Source organism: Drosophila willistoni, assembly GCF_018902025.1.
Source record: "Drosophila willistoni isolate 14030-0811.24 chromosome 2R unlocalized genomic scaffold, UCI_dwil_1.1 Seg167, whole genome shotgun sequence".
NCBI lineage: Eukaryota > Metazoa > Arthropoda > Insecta > Diptera > Drosophilidae > Drosophila > Drosophila willistoni.
The window spans coordinates 845,226-870,226 of NW_025814050.1; the positions used below are offsets into that span (position 1 = coordinate 845,226).

Consider the following 25,001-nt stretch of genomic DNA (forward strand, 5'->3'; position numbering starts at 1 on the left):
ATTGTATTATATTTGGAATTTTGATTAAATGTAAGTTCTTTTAAAAGTTGGAATTACATTAGCTTTAAATAAATTGTTTTTGTTTGGTGAACTCAAAATAAATCGACAACTTTGGTGAGAGCTGTTTGCCCATCCAATGTAATACTTACCCATTTTGATGAGTCAAAGTTCTTATTCTTAATCTTTTGTCTATCCCCCAAGGAATCAGTCCACATATACGCACTTCAATCTATACTAATACAAATGCCATTTCTACTACCACTAATAAAATATATGAATGATGACGAAAACTAGTTCAATATACTACTGTTGTTGTTGGTGTTGTTTTTTGTTCCACTTGTTACCTCAGGCATTGCTTTACTCGTATACTTAAGCACTCAAACAAAGGCGCTGAAATGTATGCTTCGTTTTATTTTATTTACTAGAAAGCATAATAAATATTATACAAGACCAGGTGCTTGTGGTAGTGCTCTGTGTTAAGGCATGCTGGCCATGTTGGATTCTCCTCCCAAGGCGCACTGCCCCGCCAGACAACAGAAGCTGCATTTTCAGTGTCAGCTGCAGGTGAAGCCTGAAATACAAATAGAAGATGCCATATTTTGCAGAGATCTCCATTAAGGTCCATTCGATGGTGACAAATCGGCGACTCATTGTCGGTTGTTAAGAGAGAACATTCTGCTGGCTACAACAAACTGCTCCATTACATAACATGTACCGAAGGCAACGGTGTCAGTGTAACACAATAACCTTATTTTCCTCACACCCATTTCAAAGATTGCGGAAGTGGGCGCAATAGAGGAAAGCACGTGACACGATCAATGAGTAGTGCAATTGCAGACATAGAATCGTCTCAAGCAATCAGGAAATGGCTTTTAGTCGGGACGGTGCCATCTATCCTTTGCCATTCCTCATTGATCACGAGTCACGTTTGCATCTCTGCTCGGAAATGCCGCTGTGCCCTTTAGCCGCTTGTGTTTTGTGTTGTGTTGCTTGTACTCTTAGTAATTTCTGTTCAACATTTCATTTAAAGACGAAGAGTCATAGAGAGTGCAGAGTGGAGCCCAAGGAGCTTTTCGTCGTTAAATAATAGCGACACTTTTGTTTCACTCAACGGCCACAACAGAGATGGTGGCCGCAAAGTGCGCGTTTTCTATTACAGCTTACAACCATGTCCGTGTCCACAAGTCAGTGCTTTAAATGCTGCACGCTGTTCTTTTCCGGTCAAACGCCTGAGGCATAACCATAACAACGCCACCAAAGCGATGTTTTAGGGAGGCAAGGACGAAGCAACAATTGTGATTTAGAATTCAAAGTATAGAAAATAGCAGCAAAAAGAGCAATCCGTTCACAATGCCCCTTGACCCCTGGTGCCGGAACAGAGCAACAGGCAATCAGAATTTACCATAGTGAATCAAAATGAAATGTTAAGGAATCGTTCCGTTAAGAGCAAGAGTTAAGAGTCATCGAGAGTTCTTAGCGGCGACATCACAATACCGTTAGCACATCAATTACTTTTAATTGACGTTGGCATTAATCCCATAATACTATCTTTACAAATACTGACGAGGTACATACGTGGAATTTTGTGCGCCAAACTAATTTACATGCCAGAGCAGTCACGTGTGTGCATAGATAGTGATATCGGGACAGATAGCCCATATTGATTGGAGATAACCAATATCGAAACTGACACACACAAATGGATCAACTCAATGAATAATATTGAACAAAAGCACAGCTGTTAAAGGCGACAAAATGAGCTGACAGAAACCATTGTAATTAATTGAAGTTATATATTATGAAGACAGCTTGACAATCGAACTGATTTTTGACAGGATACTTTTAGAATGATAAAATATTAGATTCGAACAAAATTAATGCAAAGAAATTACATGTGATAATAACTTTAATATTCTTTCACTGACTTTGATTTTCTACCTAAGCTTCTACCTGGTCTAACAATAGATTGTTCGATATAGAAATAGAGGTGTCTATTTCTATTTTATTTCTTAGTAGCTAATAGCAAAATAAGTTAATATCCTTGAGTTCAGCTAGTCATCGTTTAGTATCTATTATGATTTATTGTGATTAGAATTTGTCATTTAAATTGAATTTTGTGACTTCTCGTACAGTCGCGTCTAGCCTGGATACACGTACAATGATGGATGCAACGCAGTTAACAGAGCTAATTGGTAGTCATGACTTCATGCAGCTTCAGCAACAACTTCATCACAATAACAACAACTATAATACAGATGGACATAATGGGCTATCGCCGGAATCGGCGGAACGAAGTTCGAGACCCGTCCGTCGAGCAACACGAAGAACTTCACAGGTGAGAGAATCGAATCCTTTGCTGTACTAGATCTCTTCAATCTCTCTCTCTCCCTCTCTCTCTCCTTCGTTCGCAGTTAAGCAATAATACTTACGATCTGGAGATGACCGATTCGAGTTCACAAAGCGACGACACAAGCGGCGGAGGTGGCAGCAGCAATGGGGGTGGGAGTAGTACCAACAATAACAATAATGCCAACCTACAAGGTAATTCCCAGAGCAATGCAAGACCCTCGAGCCGGACCCGCCAACAGTCTAGCCTTTTACCGAACAGTGCAAACTCTTCCAACTGCAACGGAAACTCAAATTCCAATTCGAATCGGCGCCGGAAAGGAGCTTTAAATGCCAAGGAGAGGAATTTGCGTCGTTTGGAATCGAACGAAAGGGAGCGCATGAGAATGCACAGTCTCAATGATGCATTTCAGTCCCTGCGAGAGGTGATACCCCATGTGGAAATGGAGCGGCGTTTATCAAAGATCGAGACACTAACTTTGGCCAAGAATTACATAATCAATTTGACGCACATCATACTGTCCAAGCGGAATGAAGAAGCAGCTGCCATGGAACTCAATGGCGGAGCAGTGGGTGGAGTCCTGCTCTCCAGTTTAACCGCCGAGGCCAACGGAGGAACGAACAGCACTGGCAATCCCACCAACGCCGCTTCCTCGATATGCTTTGATGACGCGTTGGCCAATGGTGGAGGTGGTCCTGTGGCCGGTGCGTATGATTGTGCGATTTTGGCTGCCACAGATGGGAGCCTACTGATGCAGAGTCTTCAGACGCCGCAACCAATATGCAATATGCAAACGCCACTAGATCAGCAACAAACATCCCATCACTCAGCACATCATCATCATCAGCAGCAACAACAACAACCGCAGCAAACTATGCATAGTCATTCCCTAATGGGACCTACGACCTCACCCAACCTAATGCTTCCCCAGCAGAATTCTCAGCAGCAGCAGCAGCCCACGCTCTTACTCAATGGCTCACCTACAGTTGGAGGAGTGGCTAATGGCTCAGCAGGACCTTTTGTAGATGTCAATGATAATTTCGATGAACCATTTCGAGAATTTCTATAAGAACAGCGAAGAAGGCTTGCATTTTGGTCTGTGGTAAATGGATAGAATTTAAAAAACAAAAACACATAATATTTAAGAACCTTTGGGAGTGGAATGGCATACAGTAAGACTTAATTGTGTAACTTAGTTCCAGCTCTATATATACATATACCTATATATTTATATATAATATATACAATAACTTTACCGGCATAGAACTCACCATAACAAGTATATCAGCAAATTATAATATTAATTCATAGGATTATTAATACGAGTTTAGCAAAAAGTTGAGTCTTAGGTTTAAGTCGTACCATCAAAATACACATACTGCAATTATCCATGTTGTTATATAAAGCTAATAATAATCTAAGAGTCGAGAAACGGACGAATGAAACACCAAACGTAAAAAAGTGTAATTAATGCTAGTAACTGAAACTCGACCCAAACCTCTGCGAGTGGATATATGTATGTATGTAATACATACATACATAATTGGCAGCAATAGCAACAAAAACCGAAGGCATCAATTAACGTTAAATGGCAACCCTGGCGACACTAAGTTAATTTACCACCCATGATCTTTTTAATGCACTCGAAATTTACTATAGACGTAATGCTGCTGCCAATGGCGAAGGCAAGGACGAAAAGCACAGAGCGAGAGGGAGAGAGAGTCGGAGAGACGACGACGAAAGCGAAGAGAGGGCAGCAAAACAATTAACACACAACGCATTGAAATTGGCACACTTCCGTTGTGGGGAGAGTGGCCCACTGTATTTGGCTGAGCGGTCGACAACAACGAGAGAAAGATACAACAATGGGGCGCAGTGACGTTCTAACGGTAAACAGTAATAAAAATAACAGCACCCAGTGGGTAGACGCATGCAGACACACACACGCATAAATACATACATACGTGTATGTGTAGATGCTTGGGTCTTAACAATAATTAAGTGAAAAATAGTAGTTAGGGTGGATGTCACCTCTTAAGCTTGTTGATTATGTTTGATTAGTTGAGATTTGGTATTCTGGGTTAGTCGGTGTGGCCGGCTGGGCGAATGTTTCAATTCCATTTTGCAGGGCCCAGCCGGACGGAGCAATACAAGAAACAAAATGGTAGCGAGTCAATCTAGTCAAATTCTGTTCTGTTGAGCAAAGAAAAGGGAACGTAATGAATAAAAAATTTCGAAAATCGATTGCAATATAGATGTTTAGTATGTATTTGTAAATGTTCCCCAAACCAAAACAAAAAATCAAGTCTATTATATATTATACTTAATACATTTATATGACAAAATACTAAAATAAATTGAAATCGTCTTACTCGTATTGTAAATAAAGTTAATCCTGATCTTAACTTATTAATGAGCATTTGGTGTGTACAACAATTTGACGAAGATCCCTATATGAGCATATGTACATACGTTGATCAATTCGTGAATACGTTTACTCTATCTTTGTAAAAAGATGCATGACAAAACGATTAAATAAATAAAACAAAACTTATAAATACTTAAATGTTGTTTTATGCCGGATACGGATACGGATGCATTTTGTTGTGGATGAGTTGATGACCTTATGGACAGATGTACTTGGCTAGATTGATTCTGCTGATGATGCTGACCAAAAACATGTCTACTTAATGGAACTGTAAGAGGTCCATTCATTCTTAGAATCTTCCCTTATAGGATCGATTACCACGATTTATTAAAAACAAATCAAAAAAGCTAAAACTAAAACTAAAAACCTATTACAATTTCATAGGGATACTCGAACGCCTTCACCTATTTTTCGTATGTCACTATTTGGTCGACGCAGGTAATAAAAAGCACAAAAAATTTCATCCCTATAGCTTTTAAGATGGCTAAGTAAAACGCATACGCACCGATGCACAGACGGACAGGGCTATATCGACTCTGCTCTCATGCTGATCAAAATCATAAATATAATTAATGGGGTCAAAAACGTTTCCTTTTGAGCGTTACAAACGTCTGACCAATTTTATAATACTTTTTCCGAGGGTATTAAATTCTAATTACAACTTTCATAGCTTTCGAGAAAACTAGGTTTATACAAATATCGTGGGCGGAAGGGGGCGTGGCAATATCTTGATCTGCTTGCAGGTTGGACGGGACTATATTGCGAATTTGGTAGCTATAGAGTTAATAGTCTTCGAGATCTAGGTGTTCAAAGAAAAAAATTGATCAACTTATGGGGTCGGAGGATAAGCTTCTTTAATATAAATTAATATATAAAAGTGTATATAAACAATCTGAATTATTAATTTTAAATTCATTGGCCGATAGAAAATTAGTCACGGCACTAAAGTGTTTATGCCTTCAAAAATATCGTAAAATGATTTAAAATTTGTCGATTTTAATTAATTTACATTTACCCCTTCATATAAATAGCAGTTAGAGATGAATCTATCTTTAATACTAATTTAATCAATTAATGACGTAATGAAGCATTTAATGAAGATTTTAATGGATATATTTGCTTCATTTCTTGGCTATATATTGTACTGATATTAAATCCACCCATCTTTCTTTTAGCAATAGTATTTTGAATATGGCGCCTAGTTGCTTATAAAAACGAAGCATCTGGCAACGCTATTTTGGCAGTGCTACCAAAACTGTTACAGCAAAAATAGCTTTTAAAATACCAGATTTAGCTACAAAATAGCTGATTCCACATCACTGGTGGTTCGCGAATATTATATTTTTTTTAAGGCAAATACTTACTTTTTAAGACGAATATTCACTTTTTTACAGCGAATATTCAATTTTTAAGGCAAATATTCACTTTTAAAAGGCGAATATTCTCTTTTATTTTTGGGGCAAATATTCACTTTTTTAAGGCGAATATCCAAAATTCTAAGGCGAATATTCCCTTTTTTACAGCTCGGGCGAATTGGGATTCTGATTAGAATTCAAAAAACAACACAACGTTTGTCTGTCGGTGGCACAAGTCTGTTTTAACAAGTAACGGCTAAAGTTGAATTGAACGCTGTACTGGAATTGAATTGGTTCGTAATTATTTTGATTTTGTGTGCATTAATATTAAAAAAGTTGAATAAAGGTGAAGACGCTGGTTGTTAACAACCCCATTTCGCCACAGATAACAAGGTATACGTGTGTGCGAAAGGGAAAGGTGTGTGCAGTTATTTCACTGTCTTTCTGGTTCACCCCCTGCTTCCGTTCCACTTTGCTGTGGCCTTTTGTCTTGCTTTTCTACCTGTGATTTTTTTTATTTTTGTGGGGAAAACTAGTTGAATGTATGTACATACATACATACATATGTATGATTCCACAACTGAACTAGAAATTCCTTCTTCAACTTCTGAATATTTAGAAAATAATAAACAAACGAAAAGTTGTTGCATACATAAATTTATAAGAAAGTCGTGTTTGTGTTTGTGTGCCTAGTCGCCTTGTCTTGCCGCTTGAGTTCTCTTCAGTTTATTAACCCTTTGATGCTGCTGTGGCTGCTGCTTTGTTTGGACTTCCGAATTTATTGTGTATTTTGACACTTTCGTCTTTTGCGTTTTAATTTCAACTCCAATTGCCCCTTTTCCCCAGCGATGTATAAAAATAGCACAATGGTCAGTATAATAAGAGAGAGGGAGAGTATTCCTAGCTTATTCCCGTTAGCCATGCCCACGGATAGATTTCCGGAATTAGTTGATGGCACGCAATGTAAGCGTATCATTATGCACACAAACACACACACACACACGTGCATATTTGGCCCCACTTGGCTTATTGACGTCGTCCAGTTCTACTAACCATCATCATACCACTCCAATTTTGTTCGTGGCCCCAACTCTTGAACAGTGGCATGTATGGTGGGAATGGGGAATAAGAAGACAACAAATGCAAGGCATATAGGCATTCAAAGTGGTACAAAAGCTTGCGAAAATGCAAAAATACAGTTACGTATGGATACGTGCACTGACATACTCCTCCTATGCATTAATCATAGATTTTCAGTTGTAATGTAAAATGTAAAAATCAGTTGAAGAGTCTACATTCCAAAGCTGGTAACTCAATTTATATACCTATTCGATCCTGCTCGAATTTGCGAAGGCAAATGGGCAAAAACATTCGATGTTTTTAGCTGGTTACGCACCACTGTGCCCACACATGTACATACACATTTGTATGAATGAATGTATTGACGTACCGATACCTACATATGTACATATGTATATATGTATATATATAAATCCAAGGCGTTGTTATCGTTCGTTTACGCGTGAGTGGATGTCCTGCATATTCCGTCCCTTTTAAGCCACGCGAACAGGTGAAACTTTTCACTCGCCCTGTTTTTCCTTCATTTAATCAAAGTGTCCCAATAGCCCGATACGAGAGTCGTTAACAACTTGTATTGACACAATTTCAAATCAATCGATTTTGTTGCTAGCTTTTGCCACATAAGACACTCTTCTTGTCCAGCTAATTGGTACAGCGACCTTTCCTAATTGGAGAGTTCATGTGATCGTTATCATAATTTGTTAGAAATCAAGAATAACTGTATAGTTGTGGTAAGGCAGAGGTCAGTGCAACTGTTATTCATAACTTACAATACATATATGAGCGACTCGAATTTTAGATTGTAATTCTCCAAAGAGAATAGTTTTGTTTTCATTACAGAGTTTCCTGTACTTGAAAATAATAGTAAAAAATATTATGTATTCAAGTAAAAAAGGAACAATTCAATTTAAATCTGAATTTAAATTATGTTATGGTCTAATTATATTACTAGTTGGATACTTGAGACTTGTAAATATACATATGTATGTAGATACATTTCAATTAGTTTCATAACAAAGGCTCTAGATATCTGGATCTCATAGGAAGATTATTAGCTTAAGGTTAGCAAACTCAAAAGAAAAAGTTTTTATACTGAGATGTGCTTGTAAAAAGCATCTAAACAGAATTTTTTATAGATACATAAATGCATTTGTTTTTATAAATTTGAAATATATTTCGTTAACTGGTGAATGGTATACCAACTTCATATATGAACATTTATACTTACTTCATTTCTAACGTTCTCTGGAAGCTATGTATTTGATATAGTGGTCGGATCCGGCTGAATCCGATATATCAGACGGTCTAGGAGGAGTTTGCGTTGTCCAGACAAACGGAAATGGCTATCAAAATTAATGTACCGTTTTTGCAGGGGTATTATTATAATGTAGTCAGGGTTAAACACTTTCAAAAATCTGCAAGAAGAAAAGGATGAACTGAAGAACTTCTTTACTGTTAAAAAGAAGTTTACTTATATCGAATTGGCCGTAATTACGAATGCATGTTCAAAATGCATGAACGTCTTGACTGACACTGGATGTGTAAGCCAGTGGGATAGACATATTAGCGATACAACCTATGTCCAATTTCAGATAACGGTGAATCTTCCCAATAAAAGGGACCACATTTCCCAACCTTAACCACATTTGGAATAATGCTGGCAATCCACTTAATGTCCCTATTTTTGGGATGACATGTTCCTTTCCTCAGTCACTCAGTTGCTCACCGAATCACTTGTTCAGTATACTCAGTTCATTTCTTCAGTTGACTCACTGAGTGAGTGTTCACTCAATGCGACCCAACCCGTAGAACAAGTTAATTAAAATTTTTAACCACCATTTTAATTAAAGTTTAGCAATACCTGTAATAATATCTATTTTAATTCGGACTGAAAATAGTTCATAAACATGCGTATGAATATTTTCCACAATTCAAACTATGAGGGCGGTAGCAAAACTTGCCATTGGTTGTTTGTAATCCTGGCCCATAGCCTAATCTGGATTCAGTCTGATCGTACCGAACAAAATCTAATCTAGCAAAATGCTAACCAAATTCGTCACTGTGACTGGATGAATACAAAAAGATTTTGAATCAAACATGTAAAATTTTAAAATGAATCACTTCATGCAATTAAATAAAAAACGTTTCAATAAAAATTTCAACAGAGTTCCTTTCCTTTTTTTTTTAACCTTATGTTTACAAAATGATTCTAAATGGGTCATAGCTGACAACCTTTTAAATTGGCCTGATCCATTCATAATGGTCCCATTAAATTAAGGGATCAACTTTGATCAACTTGTTTCCAAGTCTTATGAGTTATTGTAATTGGCTATGATCGATGCGATCATCGAATGCATGCGAATATTCTCGATAGAATATTAAATGCTGAAGAGTATTGTTTACATTATAAATGTGAATTTTATGCTGGAATATTCGCAACGTCTGAATGTTAACCGATTTAATGACCTAGGACAAATAGTCACATTATCATTTATTAGTATAATTGCAACTGTGGACTACTTTTTGCAAAGTTTATTAAAAATGTAAAAGCATGTCCACAGCAGTTTCGTTCAACTGCACCTCTTGGGTTTCATCAGGTCTTATCGATTTAAAGAGAGCATTCGTTAAATCACACACCAAAGGCTGGTCGTCCTTGTAACTAAAAATATGCCCTCGCGCCCCTTGTTCAGCAATAAAATGTAATAACAACTAATAATGCGCCTAAAACTAGGCCACGCTGAGAAAGGAAAAGTGGACAGAATGCATTCACAGGTTGCCGCCTTTCGTTCGACATGGTGCTCCAAGAGAGCGAGGGAGAAATCGTAGGGCTAATCCCTGGCCAGACATGATGGGGAATGGCAGCAATGGAGACAAACTTGCGTGTTATGATTTTGGGGGTTGGCTTGGGAACACTTGTATATCTTTTGTGCTTTCATGTGTGTGGACATGTGGTTGTGTGAGTGTTTGTTGTTGACCATTTTATTGATTGATGTGTGGTCGCTGGTCAATTGATTCATATTTCATTTTTACCCTTTTTTACCCATTTGTTTTTGCAGAATCAAAGCACAAGGCCTAGCGACACGAAGTTCTGAAAAAGTTTTGGCTCAAAATGGCATCCGGAGGTCTGACATGTGTCAAGTACATAACATTCTTTTGCAACCTTTTGTTTGCCGTGAGTACAGCCCGACAAAACATAAACGCTTCAACTGTACTTACACGTTCTTATTTGTTATCTTGTTGCTTCAGCTGACTGGATTGCTCATCTTCCTAGTCGGTGGCATGGTCCAGTTGAACTATGCTCATTATTCGAACTTTGTAAGCGATCACATTTGGACTGCGCCAATCATACTGATGATTGTCGGCGCCGCTGTGGCCATCATATGTTTCCTCGGCTGCTGTGGAGCACTGAAAGAGAGCAGTTGCATGATTCTTAGCTTTGCCATTCTGGCCGTGGTGATCTTCCTTTTCGAAATTGGCCTCAGCATTGCCGGCTACATCAAGCATTCGGATCTGCCCCACCTGATGGAAACCCAATACAACATGACAATGAAGCATTATAAAGAACGAGAAGATTATCGTGATGCCTGGACCTTGCTGCAAACAGAGTTGGATTGCTGTGGCACCTACGGTCCCAACGATTGGGAGACCATCTTTCCGAACAAGACTTTGCCAGCCGCTTGCTGCACCATCATTAACTTGAACGAGGCCAAGGAGTGCACCGTGGTCCATGCCGCTCAAGAGGGCTGTCTGAAGAGGCTGTTGAGTATTTTGGATTCGAAGACCTTAATATTGGCTGGAGTAGTCTTGGCAGTAGCGGGTATTCAGGTATACTTCACTCGAAATTTTTTTGGGCATTCTTTAATGGTTTCCTTCGTTCACAGCTGCTTACCATACTCTTCGCCTGTTGCTTGTATCGGTCGTTTCGCCGAAGCTACGATCACGTTTAGGACTCGAAGCGATGATCCCGTGTGTCGACTTTAATGAATTTTTGTAGTTTGTAGATTTGTCGTATGCATACGAAATATCGTTGTCGTCTAAGTAAAAGAACAAACCATGTACACATTATTACACACTTATAACGAATAACTTATAAACTCAACATTGATATCCCTAGCAAAGTGAACTGAGGATCAACATCTCAAACATTTAACATAGCTCATTTACCACTATCGTTCCCAATATTATTATAAATTGTATTTAGTTTTACAACATTCCCTAGGCACATTCCCCAAATCGTACATGTACGATACATATTCATGAACATGCCATCAATTTGTCTTTTTTTGTTGATGTTCTCGTCACGCCCACTTGCCAATAGTAGCTCTCATACTCACCCTCATATACGTACGTAAAACCAAACAGGTTATCAACCTCATCCAGATTTCATAAATTCCACAAAAGCGTGCAAGTGTCCTTGTAACAACTTTTATAAGCATTTAGAATTTATACATGAATGTATACATTAACTTGTAGTATGTGTAACCCTAGCTGAACCAAAAACCAAAACATATCCCACCATTATATATTCGTTTTTAAAGAAGCTATATTATTATCCTTTTATATTGTATATCATGTAAACCCAAAAATATTTGTTATCGCCACACAAGCAATCTGTACACAATTTAAAAACCATTGAAGATTGATATTACCAGTTGTTTTCACAAGCAATACACTGCAAAGAGGCAAATGAATACTTGGAACCGAATCCAAAAACTGTTTCAAAGTCGAATTTACAATTTTGAATCGAACAATTTACAAATATTATAGATATCGTATTGTATGTATCTTGAGGCTTTAACTAATGCGATTTTATGGACGATCACAAATATAAATTAACAATTAATCAATGTGTTACACAACAAGCATAAAGTAAATCCAAAATTGTCGTAACAAATTAAGCAAGTAATTATATAAACATTTGTGCATTTTTTGTATTAAATAAACAATTTTAAATCAGATGATGTGACCATGAATGAGTTCTTAGACACATGCCACATGGCATATAGATAGTTATCATTAATATTCATTTCAATCCGTCTTGTTATATCTGTATAAATACTAAAGGGCTATAAACATTGCCAGCAATTGAAGATGTAACCGAAGATTAACTATGAGTGGCTGATCTTAGGAATCAGACTATATACCATGTATTTATGTATACATTTTACTACTGAAATGCGATCCCTTGCCGTGGACCATTGCCGTATACGGCCATCGTTACGCTTTTGTATTAGAAACGTTGTTAGGCAAACGGTTGCCTGCCAACCAAGTGCATACCAAATCGTTATTGTTTGTTCAATAATAAAAATAAACAAAACATAGCAAACGGCTGCCATTGCGTCAATGGTGAATCGTTAAAAGTAATTCTAGAATTCACGGTGAAATCAGTGAAATCGACTTAGAAGATATGTCTAAAAGTGGTGGGACTATGGCGCGCAAGGAAGTGACCGGTTTAAATCGCATAACCGCCAAAGGCCTGAAGGAATTGTGCAAACGAGACAAATTGTATCAAACGCCGCGTTTGAATGACGTGCTATATCTGCACTATCAAGGTACATTGTTTAAACAATTCTTGAAGGAAGTTGTTGCTTATGCAATGATGTTTGAACTCAATTTCAGGGTATCAATACATTGAATGTCTGGAGGACTACACAGAGCTAAAGTGCCTGTGGTTGGACTGCAATGCCATATCGGAGATTCAGGGTCTGGAACAACAAAGCAAACTGAAATGTCTTTTTCTGCAAAACAATCTCGTTACTACGATCGAAAATTTAAAGTATTGCCCCGAGCTGGACACGCTTAATCTTAGTTCGAATCATATTCGTAAAATTGAAAATATTGGATGTGAGATTCTGCCTGTGTTAAATACTTTAAATATTTCTTCAAATTATCTGAAGGATAGTGAAAGCTTGTCGGGTTTAGTGGAATGTAAAACCTTGGCTGTGCTTGATCTATCTAATAATCGCATAGACGACATCTTGGTGGTGAAAATATTCGAGCAGATGCCGAATTTGAAAGTCTTGGTTTTGCAGGGAAACCCTGTGGTTTCCCGAATTCCCCAATATCGAAAGACTTTGATTCTGGCTTGTGTATGTAATGGGTTATGAGAAGCTGCCAAAGGTCCGTATTTTATTTTATTTCCTTTGATTTTACAGAAGGAACTAACCTATTTGGACAGTCGTCCAGTATTTCCGCGTGATCGTGCTTGTGCTGAAGCCTGGTAAGTAAATAAAATTCCTTATAGTTCTAGAATTGATAGAAATGATACCATACATCCTTGAGAAACACGTAACAAGTCAAAAGGGAGTGTTTTTGACCTCTAATCATCATTAATACCCTACATAGCCGGATCTCTAGACCAGACGACTTTTCTTTCTTTCCAGGAAACGTGAAGGATACGAGGGTGAACGAAAGGAAAACAATCGTTGGAATCGCCAGGAGCGCCGTAAAATGCGTGATAGCGTCAACTGTGAGTACTTTTTTTTTTCCAATGCGTGGTTTGATTATTAAGTTTTTAATATTTCGTTAAGGCACTATTCGTATGGGGAATACACATCGTCCACCCGATCAACAGGTCCCATATCTTATGTCGAGTGATTCGGAAGCCGAAGAGGCAAAAGATAAATGCGCGGAGAATAGTCGGAAAAAAGCTGAATTGGAAAATAGCACTGCCGATGATATATGGGATGAGGTTTCAGGAGAACAAGCGAAATCGGAGCACGGCTCGACTAGCTCAAGTTCAGGTGCAGAAAATGCGAGCGCTTCGTCGTTCGCCGATCACATGGCAGAGCAATTAAGTAATCCTCGTGTACAACGCTTAGAAGGTCGTCCAAAGGTTTTGTATGAAGCTGAAGGAGGTGATATGGAAAGCATTGAAAAACTTGTCAAGAATACGGATGCTGAAAAAAAAGAACTAGTTGAAATTGTGAAGGAAACGATAACGGAAAAAGATCATAGTGAAGATTCTTTTGGCGGGGAAAGTCTAAAAAGGAAACGCATCCTTATCGAGGAGGGAAAACTAAATGAAATGGATTTACAACCAAAAAAATATAAAGTAGAAGAAAATGTTGAATGTGAAAACAAAGAAGCAACAGATAATAATACACCAGCTGAACTTAAAGAAGTATGCGATGAAAACTCAAAAATTGAAACAAATGTGTCTTGTAAAACACCCGTGTCTGAAATTACAGAATTAAATGAAACCCCCTCGGAAATAAAGGGACTTCCTGAACTGAGCAGCGATTCAGAGGGTGATGATGGTCCGGAACTAGAGCGAACGTCCCAGGCTATTAAGGCAATCGCTCAAGACCACAGCATTGGCGAACAAAGCCCCACTCCACAGGATATTAAATCTAAGCTCATAGACGAAATGTACAAAAAGTTTGAGTCCGAATCTCTTGCAGATTCTGAATCCCTTGACAAACTTACGACTGACTTTCAACTTGAGGACAGGTTCTGTTGTGAAGATAACAATCCACAAAGAACCGTCTCTCATTTTGACAATGAATTAAGCTTACTACCCAAGTCCTCTAACCAATTGGAATTCGATAAAGTCTGCCTTGATGCAACTGAGAAATGTGCTCACGATATGGAAGAAATGGCTAGCTATTTGGGGGACGATCTCCAAGAGCTAATAGAAGCTACAGACCAGGTAAGGGGCACGGTGGAGTCCCCCGATGATCCAGTTGAAAGCGATACAAATGAGAGTGGAGAAGATCAATGCGAGGCGGAGTCGCGACTGTTAAATGAGCAGCATGAAGAGAGACGTAAGAAATTTATCGAAAGGCATGAGGCACAGAAACAAAAGGAAGATAAGCTCAACACATCGGCAGCCGACGAGGGTGCAAAAGAATGTACGACAAATAATGACGAAGATCTAGATCTGGCATTTGCAAAAGCTTTAGACGACGCGACAGATGATGTACCAAAGCGGGTTTTCGGTTCGGGTCACGATATACCCAGCCATCAATGGCCACAGGAAGAGTCTATGCGTCAGTTAAGTCTATCACAGAATGGCAATGATAACTATAGACCATCAATATCTGACAGTAGTGCGGAGGCCGCTGAGAAGATTTGTATTCAAATGGAAGGCAAGTTGGCTAAGGAGGAGGAGTCCCTAAGAAAACTTTTGCAAGAACTCGAAAATGAAACTGAGGCAATGTACAAAATAGAGTCGAATGTTGAGTATATAGAAATCGTAACTGTTGTAGATTCAGAAGCAGCAAAGATCTGTCAAACTCTTCTTTCCGATGTAATCAATGAGATAGAATATAACGAACCCAAATGCTTGGAGTTCGGTCCTATTGAATCAGATGACGAATTCAGTTACTCGACCCGCCCAAATGTTGAGAGGGCAGTATTGCCCGAACTAGAAGATCCTGCTAAGGGAAAATCTGTAAGGGAATGCCTGGACGCCTTTGGGGATTTTTTAACACATGTATCAGATCAAAAGAATCCCACGATGTTGGGACGTAAGAACTCAACGTGTGCGGAGAAAATTAGAGCAGCCAAAGGGCTTTTGTCGTCCCAACAATTACACGAGTTTAACAAGGATACCCCAGAGAGTTTGGATGCGCAATTGGCTAAAGAGGAGGAACGACGTAAACAACGGGTGGCCGCATCTGCTGCTCGCTGCTACGCCCAGAAAGAAAAATATGATGATACTTTGGATGTGGTAGATAATCGTTTAATGGTCGTAAAAAAGGACACTGGGGAACTGGAAGAGCTACCCGCACCCCCAGCGCTAGTAAGTGACAGTGATGACGATGAAGACTACGATACGGCCAGTGAGGAACATTTCGAAGGCGACGGCAAACATGTATCCAGAGGCATCTGGACAAAGCCGTATGAGCCGAAGCCTCGCAAGTCTGCTGAGCATTTGGTAGCCGAGGCAATGGAACGCAATCTCCGTAATCAGATAACCGATGATTTTGATGTGGAATCAGAAGAATTCTATTCTTTCCCCACCGAGACGTTTGGTTCCATCGACTCTGAGTTCTTCCAGAAGCTTGATTTGGAGAAGGTGAAAGTTTTCGACGAAGTAGAAGCAGCTACCGAATGCATGCGTAGTTACAACGAACTTAAGTCCTGCATGAAGTCCGGGTCCACTCAGCTGGAATTAAGTAACGAAGAACGTGAAATGCTTCAAGAATTCCTACCTAAGGAAAATGAGGATGAGAATATGTCGGAAACAGCCAAAGCTAAATTGGAAGAAGAGAATGATCTGCTCAGAAAAATGATGGAACGCATGAAGGAGCAAGAAGAGCGAGAAAGACAAGCGCAAGCAGTGGCAAGCCTTGACGAAAAGGAGGAGAACTCTGCCCAGTTGACTGTGGGCGGGTGTAAGCTGTACGAGAGGAATAGCCAAGCAAATGTCACTGCAAGTAACGAACAGACTGAAAAAGTTACGGAAGCGATCCCAAACTCCGTGGAGTCGAATGTAATTTCTTTATCAGCGCAAGATGTGGTCAGCGGGGATAGTGATAAGGAGGAGGAATTGCAAGATCCCATTCCGTTAGGTGATCAAACGAGTGACTTAAACAAGTCCGAAACCAGTGACAAAGCCAAGCCTCGCCCTCACTCAAACATAGATGATGACAATAGGTCGGAAGGCTCTACTGACTGTGAGTCAGAGGAGGAACCGGAGCCAATAGCCGTTGTGGAGCCTCCTAATTTACCCGATGGTGTGCTTAAGAGATATTTTTATACGGACTGTGAAGATTTCCATCAAGTGCTGGAACTAGAAGAGGCGGAGAAACGCGATCTTTCCCAGCTTAAGAATGCGTGGAAGGATGATGACTCCAAGAAGGAAACGAAGCAAAACCAGAATCAAAAAAATGCCTTGCCAGTCGGTGCAGAAGATAAAGACTCAAAGACTGGGGACAATGGGCCAAATGATTTCAGAGAAGATTCAGAGTCACATCCATTACCCGGGGATGACATATCTGAGATTAAGGAAAATGCTAAGGCCAAATGGGCCAAGATAGCTAAGAGATTGCATGAATTTATAGATGTTGAGGGTATGGAGAGGCTGGAGAAGCAAGATTTCTGTGAAAGCAATGATGAGGACAATGACAACGATGAAGACGTTTTTAAGGAGTTGGTTAAGCTAAATCCTCTTGGGGGAACACAAGAGCCAAATCACACTGAAGAGGGGGCAAGTGGGGACGGAATTGAGAAAAGTGTTCCGTCAAACACCGAGCAATCCAAAAATTTGATTAAGCTTGACTATTTTGAAGCCCCAGACCCAGAGAAAGAGCTAAAACAACTTAGAACCGAGCAAATTGAGTGCAATTTGGAAATATTAAATGATGATGGAGATATTGTGGTCCAGGAGCTCGAAGTGGAAGCACAGGTCACCTATGAGTTACAATAATTTTATTAAGTATGTTTTGTTTTTCTAATCTGCGTTTACTTCTATATTATTTGTAAATCTCAATGAGTAAATTAAAGAACATTCCAAAAACCAACAATTTCCGACTAATTATTGATAAGCACTCTAAAGCATTGAAACCAGTTCAAACCGCCCGACAGAAAGTGGCTATAAACAAATTAATAAAAAAAAGTGGCAAACTAGAAAAAAGATTAGCTCGACTTTTTCTTTGCCCCCGACTGGACTTTATATCAAAATTGGCACATCTCGAACCACTTGAAACCGGTTTCCAGTTCGTGGCGAACCGGTTTCACTTCTGTTCTGTTTATTTCCCCAGAGCAATATATATAGAGGGCAATCTCATAGATTGGGTCCCTAGGTTATCGATAATCACTGATTATGTCTGACTTTTCAAAGTATAAAATGTGTCGTCCCCAAGGCAAATGGAATGAAATAGAAATGCATGAAATTTCACCACAAAGCAGCTGGCCAATGCGTGCTCAGAGATTAATATAATGTTTGTTGTTTCCAAATCCATGTTGGGTAGCATTCGATACCCCCCCAATAGACCTTGTCAACTAATTCTCAGATTCTCATTAAGTGGTCCGATGTTTATTTTTGGGGGCAGGTACTTGCTGGGGTCTCTCTCACTTGCTTCACAGTCGTGTTTCTTGCAATAAACAACTATGGGAGAATTTTGGGACTACAAAGCTCACAGAGATAAGGCAATTTTTGGTAACACTTGACGAGCTTGACAAATTGAAAACTGGTTTGCAGCGGTTATACCCTTTTATGGGAGGTGTGACAAAAATATAAACAAATTTCTGATAAAATTATTTAATGTTGCTGTGATAATCTTATCGAAATCACGTACAGACGGGACTCATATATAGTTGGCGATTGTTGGGGTTTCGGTGAGGTCGTTGTTAAATTTTTAAATAACTGTTCAGAAGGTCCCAAATTGCATCAAGACGATCAGATAGGTCACCATTGCAGTGAAAATCTGCAATTAAACGAATTACGATTCGGATCAAACGAGTTCCCCTCAAATTATAATACCCACCGACATGAGCAGACCATAGTCAATGTCCATAAAACCTTCGGCATTGATGACTAAGGGATCCTGTTCCACCTGCATTGAGAATTCGACCACCAGAGCACTGTAACCCTGATGCACGGACTGTTTTTGCACCTGCAAAGCGCAGGACACACCACGTATCTGGCTTCCAATCAGCTCATGCTAGGTAAGACATAGATACTTATACACGGCTTTCTCGTCAAGTCTTTGGGGATCACTAAATCAATAAATTCACCTGTCGCTTACAGAACTCTCCACTGCTGCAAAGAGCAAGCATCAGCGCGAGCTGTGGCATAAAGCTGGCACAGCTTATTCCTATATAGACATAGCTGTAGGCATCGGAAAGAGACAAGAGTGTCCAATAAATATTAACTGTAGAGTCCAAGAACATGACTACGAATATGAACAGCATCGACCATCCATATAGAGCATTAAATCGGTTGTAAAGGCCGTATAGCTCCATGTACGCCTGCTTTAGACTCAGCAGCAACTCAACGGAAGTGAGTCGTTGACAATCCCCTTCCAGGATGCAGTTGTATCTCATCTGGCGACAGCTGAGTATCTGCTGCAGCTGCTGGCACAACAGTTCGGCATGGAAGGTCAACAGCTCGGCATTGATCAAGAGTAGAACGGTCTGACATCGGTTGATTAGCACCGATCCTAGGGAATACAAGAAGTAACCCACATAACTGTTGGTGATTATTCCCATGTATATCCCTGGGATCAGCGTGAAAATGCTGGCCGAGCCCAGAAAAAGTAGTTTTAAAGAGCGCATTCTGGGTAAACTGTTTGCTGGCACTTTGACTTCGCGTTGAAAGCGCAAGTTCAGGCTTTTAAGTTCCATACAAAAGTCGTAAAACTCCTCGTATTGAAACATGGCTTGAAGCAATATTACCGAAGTGGTGACCATATGGGCAGTGAACACTATATCACTGACCAGTTGCGAGACAGGCAGATCCAAATCTTTCAGCGGCGCCGACATGGCCAGAGCATAAGATAATATTTGCACCAAAACAATTGCAAAAGTGTACAACTTCTGCGCCAGTTGCCGAGAAGGTTGCTCGGCCCACGGCACCAGTCCTAGGACTCCAAAGTACTTAATCAAAGGACTAAGGGTGTATACCATGTTGCTTCAGTAGTTAAAATGCGACTGGGACTTACTGAAGGACTGATGAAATATTGCAGATGACCCAAAGATCTGTACTAAAAGATAGTTCATTAATTAGGTAAATTAGCTTACTAATAGAGATGGCATTTAGTAACACAACCTAAAACTTAGTTTGATATGATTAAGCAAAATTATATATTAAACATAAAAGGTATTTTACAATCGAACCCAGACGATGGAATTAAAGATTACGCTATAATTGAGAATTCTCGATTCTTTTGGCTACATAAAACATCATGGCTTTAATAAATCTTTTTAATATCGTTCAAAGTCAATGGAAACCCCAGCAGACGGTTTACCTGGTTGTATTACTTCTGTTTAGTAAGCGCATCTGGAGGTAGGATTACCACTTCAATCTGCCTCCCATGACTGATCATTTCCAGCAACTTTTGGGGCCTGGGCTGCAGTTTGTTATTGATAAGAATTCTTAATGGCTTGCCATCGATGTTATTTTGACTTAATTATGAAATATATGTATGTACATACATATGTAGGTATTAAGGTATGTCGCTACCTAGAACTACAATAATAACAATTCCCCAGAGTGTTTAGAAACAGCTGATAACGTCAACGATTGTGAATATGTTGTTGACGTTCCAGCGGGGTATAAATAGGAGACCGTCACGTTCGCAGAGGTTCAGTTTCTAGTTTGCCGGCTAAACGTTCGCATTTAAATAATAATAATTAAATTCAGTGAAAAGTTAATCGTAGCTAATCAGAAAGCGATAATCAAAGAGTGAATTAAATTCTGATTGATTGAACACACAACATTATAAAGCACGGCGCGACCAAGTGGGCAAAGGAAGTGACAATTATGACTGTTAGTATTTTTAGTAAAACATTTATTTACTCACAGAGAAATTCGGTTTGAATTTAAATTTCTTTGTAGATTATTCAATAAGTTATGTAAAGAACGCAAGATCAGACCCTTCTTCGGCCCACAGGGGAAATGTATGAGTTTATAATTTTCCAACAATAGTCTTAGCTAGTAACTTATTACTATGTACCTACCATTTGGCTTATGATTATCGCTGTTTCCATTTCGTAGTGTCATAGGTTCAATTCCGGGATGCTGTCAATTGCCAAAAGCTTATCTCACATAACTTTAAGGTGAAGGGACGTTCTCCTCAATGTCCTGCACAGAGACCGATTTTGGGGTATAAAAGACAACCTCATTTGGTAGGAAAGGTCTTCTAAAGAAATTCGGCACCAAGTGAAGAAATCAACGACCTACCGTACATATAGTGTAAAGCTTATCAAAGTGTTATCACTTGGAAATAAAATATATAGGTCACCGGTCGATCTATCATTTTATTTATGGCGGATTACTAGTTCGATTCGATTTATAATTGTTACAGTCATTGAAGGATATAACCAATTAAGATATACAGTGCTGAGAGTTAATTAAACTCTTTAATGTATTGTTTAAAAGAAATTGAATATGATTGTGATTTTATTATACAAATATATCGACAAGTGTTTGGTATGAGGAGGTCAGTTAGGCCATTGTCGAATGTGTCTTGTGGAATGTTGAGTTATTTCAGTCGACGCAGTTAGAATAAGTCTAAAAAGTGACGAGTACAAAATATGATTTGGTTGAAAATTACATTAGAAAAGTAAAGTTAGAAAAAAAAAATGAAACTGAAAAACCTCCGCGACAATAAACAAACCCCGATCAATATTAATTTTTTCTTTAATTAATTTTCTTATAGTTGAAACTACGCATAGCCATTATTGGCCAAAGCAATTTTGCCTCTGATGTTTTGGAAATATTTTTGGAACGCTCAAATATTGAAATCGTTGGAGTCTTTACCATCCCGGATAAAGGAAATCGCGAGGACATCTTGGCCACCACAGCAAAGGCCCATCAAATACCCGTCTTCAAATTCGCCAGCTGGCGCCGCAAGGGCATAGCCATACCGGAAGTTCTAGAGCAATATGCGTCTGTTGGAGCAAATTTGAATGTCCTGCCATATTGCTCTCAATTTATTCCAATGGAGGTGATTGACGGCGCTGCCTTGGGCAGTATCTGCTATCACCCGTCGATTCTGCCAAGGCATCGTGGTGCCAGTGCCATCTCGTGGACCTTAATCGAGGGAGACGAAGTGGCGGGCTTTAGTATATTCTGGGCGGATGATGGCTTGGACACGGGTCCGTTGCTTCTAACGCGTCAGACCAATCTTGAGCCAACAGACACGCTGGACACGATTTACAAGCGATTCCTGTACCCGGAGGGGGTTAAGGCAATGGGAGTAGCCGTGGATTTGGTCGCTAAGGGGGAGGCTTACAAAATTACACAGACTGAGGTGGGAGCCACTTATGATCCGGCCATGTTTAAGATAGAAAATCAAGTAATAAATCTGGGACAAACAGCGGTACGCATTTGGAACTTCATCAGGGGCTTGGACTCGGTCCCAGGAGCCATAGCCACGGTTGTTCTCAACACTGGAGATGAAGTGGTTGAAGAGCAAGTGCGCCTATTCGGCGCTCATCTATACTCGGCCGGTCCAGTGTCAAATGCGCAGCCCCTGCGTCTGAAAGGTCTCTCTAAGCCAGCTTTGGTTCATGAAGGTGGCCTACTGATTGAGGGAACCGATGGAGCATTTGTGAATGTGCGTCGACTGAAACGCGGCTCGAAGGTTATTGCCGCCAGTGATTGGTTTAAGCAGGCGAATCAAGAACCCATTAAGGACTTCACTGAAGACGAGCTGTCCAAAAAACATGCTCTTGCTTCCATTTGGCAAGCGATTCTCAAAGACTCTATCGAACCATCGACCGATTTCTTTGCTGCTGGCGCTGGGTCCATGGATGTGGTGCGCCTAGTGGAGGAAGTCAAGGAAACGTTTGACGTGCCACTAGAAAACGAGCATGTTTTTATGGCTCCTGTTTTTGAGGAGTTTTTCGACCAGCTCGTTAGGATCTTACGCCAGGGATCTTCGTCTACTGGAGGAAACCGCAAGCAAGTGCCGTTCAAGGGTTTCCTTCTTAACGCAAATAAGCGAGAGATTCAAGTCCCAACCCAACTTTTTGTTAATGGAGAGTTCGTGGATGCTGAAGGCGGACGGACTCTAGATATTATCAATCCTACAGACGAAAAAATACTAGCCAAGGTGGCTTGTGCCTCTGCAGCCGATGTGGACAAGGCTGTTCAAGCAGCCCACAAGGCCTTCTATGGAGCTTGGAAGCAGGTTTCGGCCAGACAAAGAGGCCAATTAATGCTTAAGCTGGCTGATCTTATGGAACAGCACAAAGAGGAGCTGGCCACGATCGAATCTGTGGACTCTGGAGCTGTCTATACTCTGGCCTTAAAAACTCACATCGGCATGTCCATTGATGCCTGGCGCTACTTTGCCGGCTGGTGTGACAAAATCCAGGGCAACACGATTCCTGTCAATCCTGCACGGCCAAACAATGTGCTAACATTCACTCGCAAGGAGCCAATCGGGGTATGCGGGCTTGTAACGCCTTGGAACTATCCTCTGATGATGCTTTCCTGGAAGATGGCTGCCTGCATAGCGGCTGGGAACACTTGTCTAATAAAACCTGCCCAAACGTGTCCTTTAACAGCATTAAAGTTCGCCGAACTAGCTGTTTTGGCTGGATTCCCACCGGGTGTAATCAATGTTCTGCCTGGCAAAGGCTCAGACGCTGGTCAGGCTGTTGCCGACCATCACCTGGTACGCAAATTGGGTTTTACAGGATCCACTCCCATTGGCAAGCACATCATGAAGTCCTGTGCAGACTCGAATCTCAAAAAATGCTCTCTGGAGTTGGGCGGCAAAAGTCCTCTGATCATATTTGCAGACTGTGACCTTGACAAAGCAGTGAAGCATGTGAGTAGTCCTCTCGGAAGCTTTCAACTTCATTTTTGATATTGTTATTCATTTTTGTTTGATTAGGGCATGTCTTCGGTGTTCTTCAACAAGGGCGAGAACTGCATAGCAGCCGGCCGTCTCTTCATTGAGGATCGAGTTCATGACGAGTTCGTTCGCCGTGTAGTCAAGGACCTTCGTTCCATGACCATAGGAGATCCTTTGAACCGTTCGACTGCCCATGGGCCACAAAATCACAAGGCCCACTACGATAAGCTTATCGAATTCTGTCAGCGGGGTGTCGAAGAGGGCGCCACCTTGGTCTATGGCGGCGGACCCGTGCCAAATCTCAAGGGCTACTTCTTCACGCCCACTGTTTTTACCAACGTGGAGGACGACATGTTTATAGCTCAAGAGGAATCTTTTGGCCCCATAATGATCATTTCGAAGTTCAATGCCAGCGACGTGGATTCTGTGATGCATCGGGCCAATCGCACTGAATATGGCCTTGCCAGCGGCGTCTTCACCAAGGACATTAGCAAAGCCCTCAGTTTTGCCGATCGTATAGAGGCCGGCACCGTTTTCGTGAATGTCTACAATAAGACCGATGTGGCAGCTCCGTTTGGTGGTTTCAAGCAGAGTGGCTATGGAAAGGATTTGGGTCAGGAGGCTCTTAATGAATATCTCAAGACCAAGTGTGTGACAATTGAGTATTGAGAGATATATATATAGCAATTCAGATATTTTTGTATGGCGAGTGACATTGCATTTAGTCCTAAGTATTACCATATAAATACTCGTAATTTTATCTATTCAATAAATACAATTGTATTCAAACTTGCACAATCAGAATTCGTGATTATGATTGGCTTGTCAATCGATATTTGCAATACCAACAACAACGACGACAAGGACGCTAAAAATGTCCTTAGTCGGACTTTCACGAATTATGTGCGCTACAAAATGAGAATGCGGCATATTAATTAAGGACCATAGTAAGTCGAATACATTGCTATAAGAAGATAGCCTAGTGAAAAGAAGGTAAAGAATCACAGCGACATAATTGGCCCTTGGTTATTAAGGATGCTTTTAGGACTTAGATAGGACTTTGACAAGTCCTATCAGCCGAGTCAGACAAAAGACGAAACTCCCACTACGCGCTCTTTTCAGGCACTTAAACTTTGCCATTTCTGCGAAAACAGCCAAGTAGTTATAACAACTACTTGCAGCTGAAATCCTCCATATACACACATCCCCTGTTAGTTGCCAGCAGGACAATTATAGCATCTTATGGTTGGCAAAAGTTTTTGGCAACCAAAGTGGGTCAAATTGCTTGGCTCCTCCCCCAGTTCTGTAAATGT

At 40.2% G+C, this 25,001-nt stretch overlaps 5 protein-coding genes across 5 annotated transcripts; 4 read left to right on the top strand and 1 right to left on the bottom strand.

Annotated features, from left to right (window-relative positions):
• Positions 1-3,556, top strand: LOC6646781 (protein dimmed). The gene is made up of 3 exons (XM_002069370.3): positions 1-30; positions 2,133-2,335; positions 2,412-3,556. Exons 2-3 carry the CDS (start codon positions 2,159-2,161, stop codon positions 3,414-3,416), a joined length of 1,182 nt encoding a protein of 393 aa, XP_002069406.2. The 5' UTR covers positions 1-30; positions 2,133-2,158; the 3' UTR covers positions 3,417-3,556.
• A 2,761-nt stretch (positions 3,557-6,317) lies between these two features.
• LOC6646782 (CD63 antigen) lies at positions 6,318-12,168 on the top strand. The gene is made up of 4 exons (XM_002069371.4): positions 6,318-6,423; positions 10,267-10,382; positions 10,457-11,035; positions 11,092-12,168. The coding sequence occupies exons 2-4, from the start codon at positions 10,320-10,322 to the stop codon at positions 11,155-11,157; spliced, it is 708 nt and encodes a 235-aa protein (XP_002069407.1). The 5' UTR covers positions 6,318-6,423; positions 10,267-10,319; the 3' UTR covers positions 11,158-12,168.
• Positions 12,169-12,566: 398 nt separating this feature from the next.
• Positions 12,567-17,679, top strand: LOC6646783 (dynein axonemal assembly factor 1 homolog). The gene is made up of 5 exons (XM_002069372.3): positions 12,567-12,762; positions 12,830-13,299; positions 13,366-13,430; positions 13,594-13,679; positions 13,741-17,679. Exons 1-5 carry the CDS (start codon positions 12,618-12,620, stop codon positions 17,583-17,585), a joined length of 4,611 nt encoding a protein of 1,536 aa, XP_002069408.2. The 5' UTR covers positions 12,567-12,617; the 3' UTR covers positions 17,586-17,679.
• Positions 17,680-18,465: 786 nt separating this feature from the next.
• Positions 18,466-19,786, bottom strand: LOC6646784 (putative gustatory receptor 39b). Its single transcript, XM_002069373.2, has 3 exons — positions 18,896-19,786; positions 18,646-18,822; positions 18,466-18,585 (listed from the first exon to the last, which is right to left on the bottom strand). Exons 1-3 carry the CDS (start codon positions 19,784-19,786, stop codon positions 18,529-18,531), a joined length of 1,125 nt encoding a protein of 374 aa, XP_002069409.1. The 3' UTR covers positions 18,466-18,528.
• Positions 19,787-20,498: 712 nt separating this feature from the next.
• On the top strand, positions 20,499-24,481 carry LOC6646785 (cytosolic 10-formyltetrahydrofolate dehydrogenase). The gene is made up of 3 exons (XM_002069374.4): positions 20,499-20,648; positions 21,541-23,661; positions 23,728-24,481. The coding sequence occupies exons 1-3, from the start codon at positions 20,643-20,645 to the stop codon at positions 24,355-24,357; spliced, it is 2,757 nt and encodes a 918-aa protein (XP_002069410.1). The 5' UTR covers positions 20,499-20,642; the 3' UTR covers positions 24,358-24,481.
• The last annotated feature ends 520 nt before the right edge of the window (positions 24,482-25,001 follow it).

Bases quoted from the DNA above. Each gene is read 5' to 3' on its own strand.
- LOC6646784 (XM_002069373.2), bottom strand. From the start codon at position 19,786: ATGGTATACACCCTTAGTCCTTTGATTAAGTACTTTGGAGTCCTAGGA. The intron at 18,823-18,895 runs GTGAATTTATTG...TGTCTTACCTAG, and splicing joins GAGAGTTCTGTAAGCGACAG to CATGAGCTGATTGGAAGCCA. The intron at 18,586-18,645 runs GTGGGTATTATA...GTTTAATTGCAG, and splicing joins ACTATGGTCTGCTCATGTCG to ATTTTCACTGCAATGGTGAC.
- LOC6646782 (XM_002069371.4), top strand. From the start codon at position 10,320: ATGGCATCCGGAGGTCTGACATGTGTCAAGTACATAACATTCTTTTGC. The intron at 10,383-10,456 runs GTGAGTACAGCC...TTGTTGCTTCAG, and splicing joins TTTGCAACCTTTTGTTTGCC to CTGACTGGATTGCTCATCTT. The intron at 11,036-11,091 runs GTATACTTCACT...CTTCGTTCACAG, and splicing joins TGGCAGTAGCGGGTATTCAG to CTGCTTACCATACTCTTCGC.
- LOC6646783 (XM_002069372.3), top strand. From the start codon at position 12,618: ATGTCTAAAAGTGGTGGGACTATGGCGCGCAAGGAAGTGACCGGTTTA. The intron at 12,763-12,829 runs GTACATTGTTTA...ACTCAATTTCAG, and splicing joins GCTATATCTGCACTATCAAG to GGTATCAATACATTGAATGT. The intron at 13,431-13,593 runs GTAAGTAAATAA...CTTTCTTTCCAG, and splicing joins CGTGCTTGTGCTGAAGCCTG to GAAACGTGAAGGATACGAGG.
- LOC6646785 (XM_002069374.4), top strand. The intron at 23,662-23,727 runs GTGAGTAGTCCT...TTGTTTGATTAG, and splicing joins TTGACAAAGCAGTGAAGCAT to GGCATGTCTTCGGTGTTCTT.
- LOC6646781 (XM_002069370.3), top strand. From the start codon at position 2,159: ATGATGGATGCAACGCAGTTAACAGAGCTAATTGGTAGTCATGACTTC. The intron at 2,336-2,411 runs GTGAGAGAATCG...CTTCGTTCGCAG, and splicing joins CAACACGAAGAACTTCACAG to TTAAGCAATAATACTTACGA.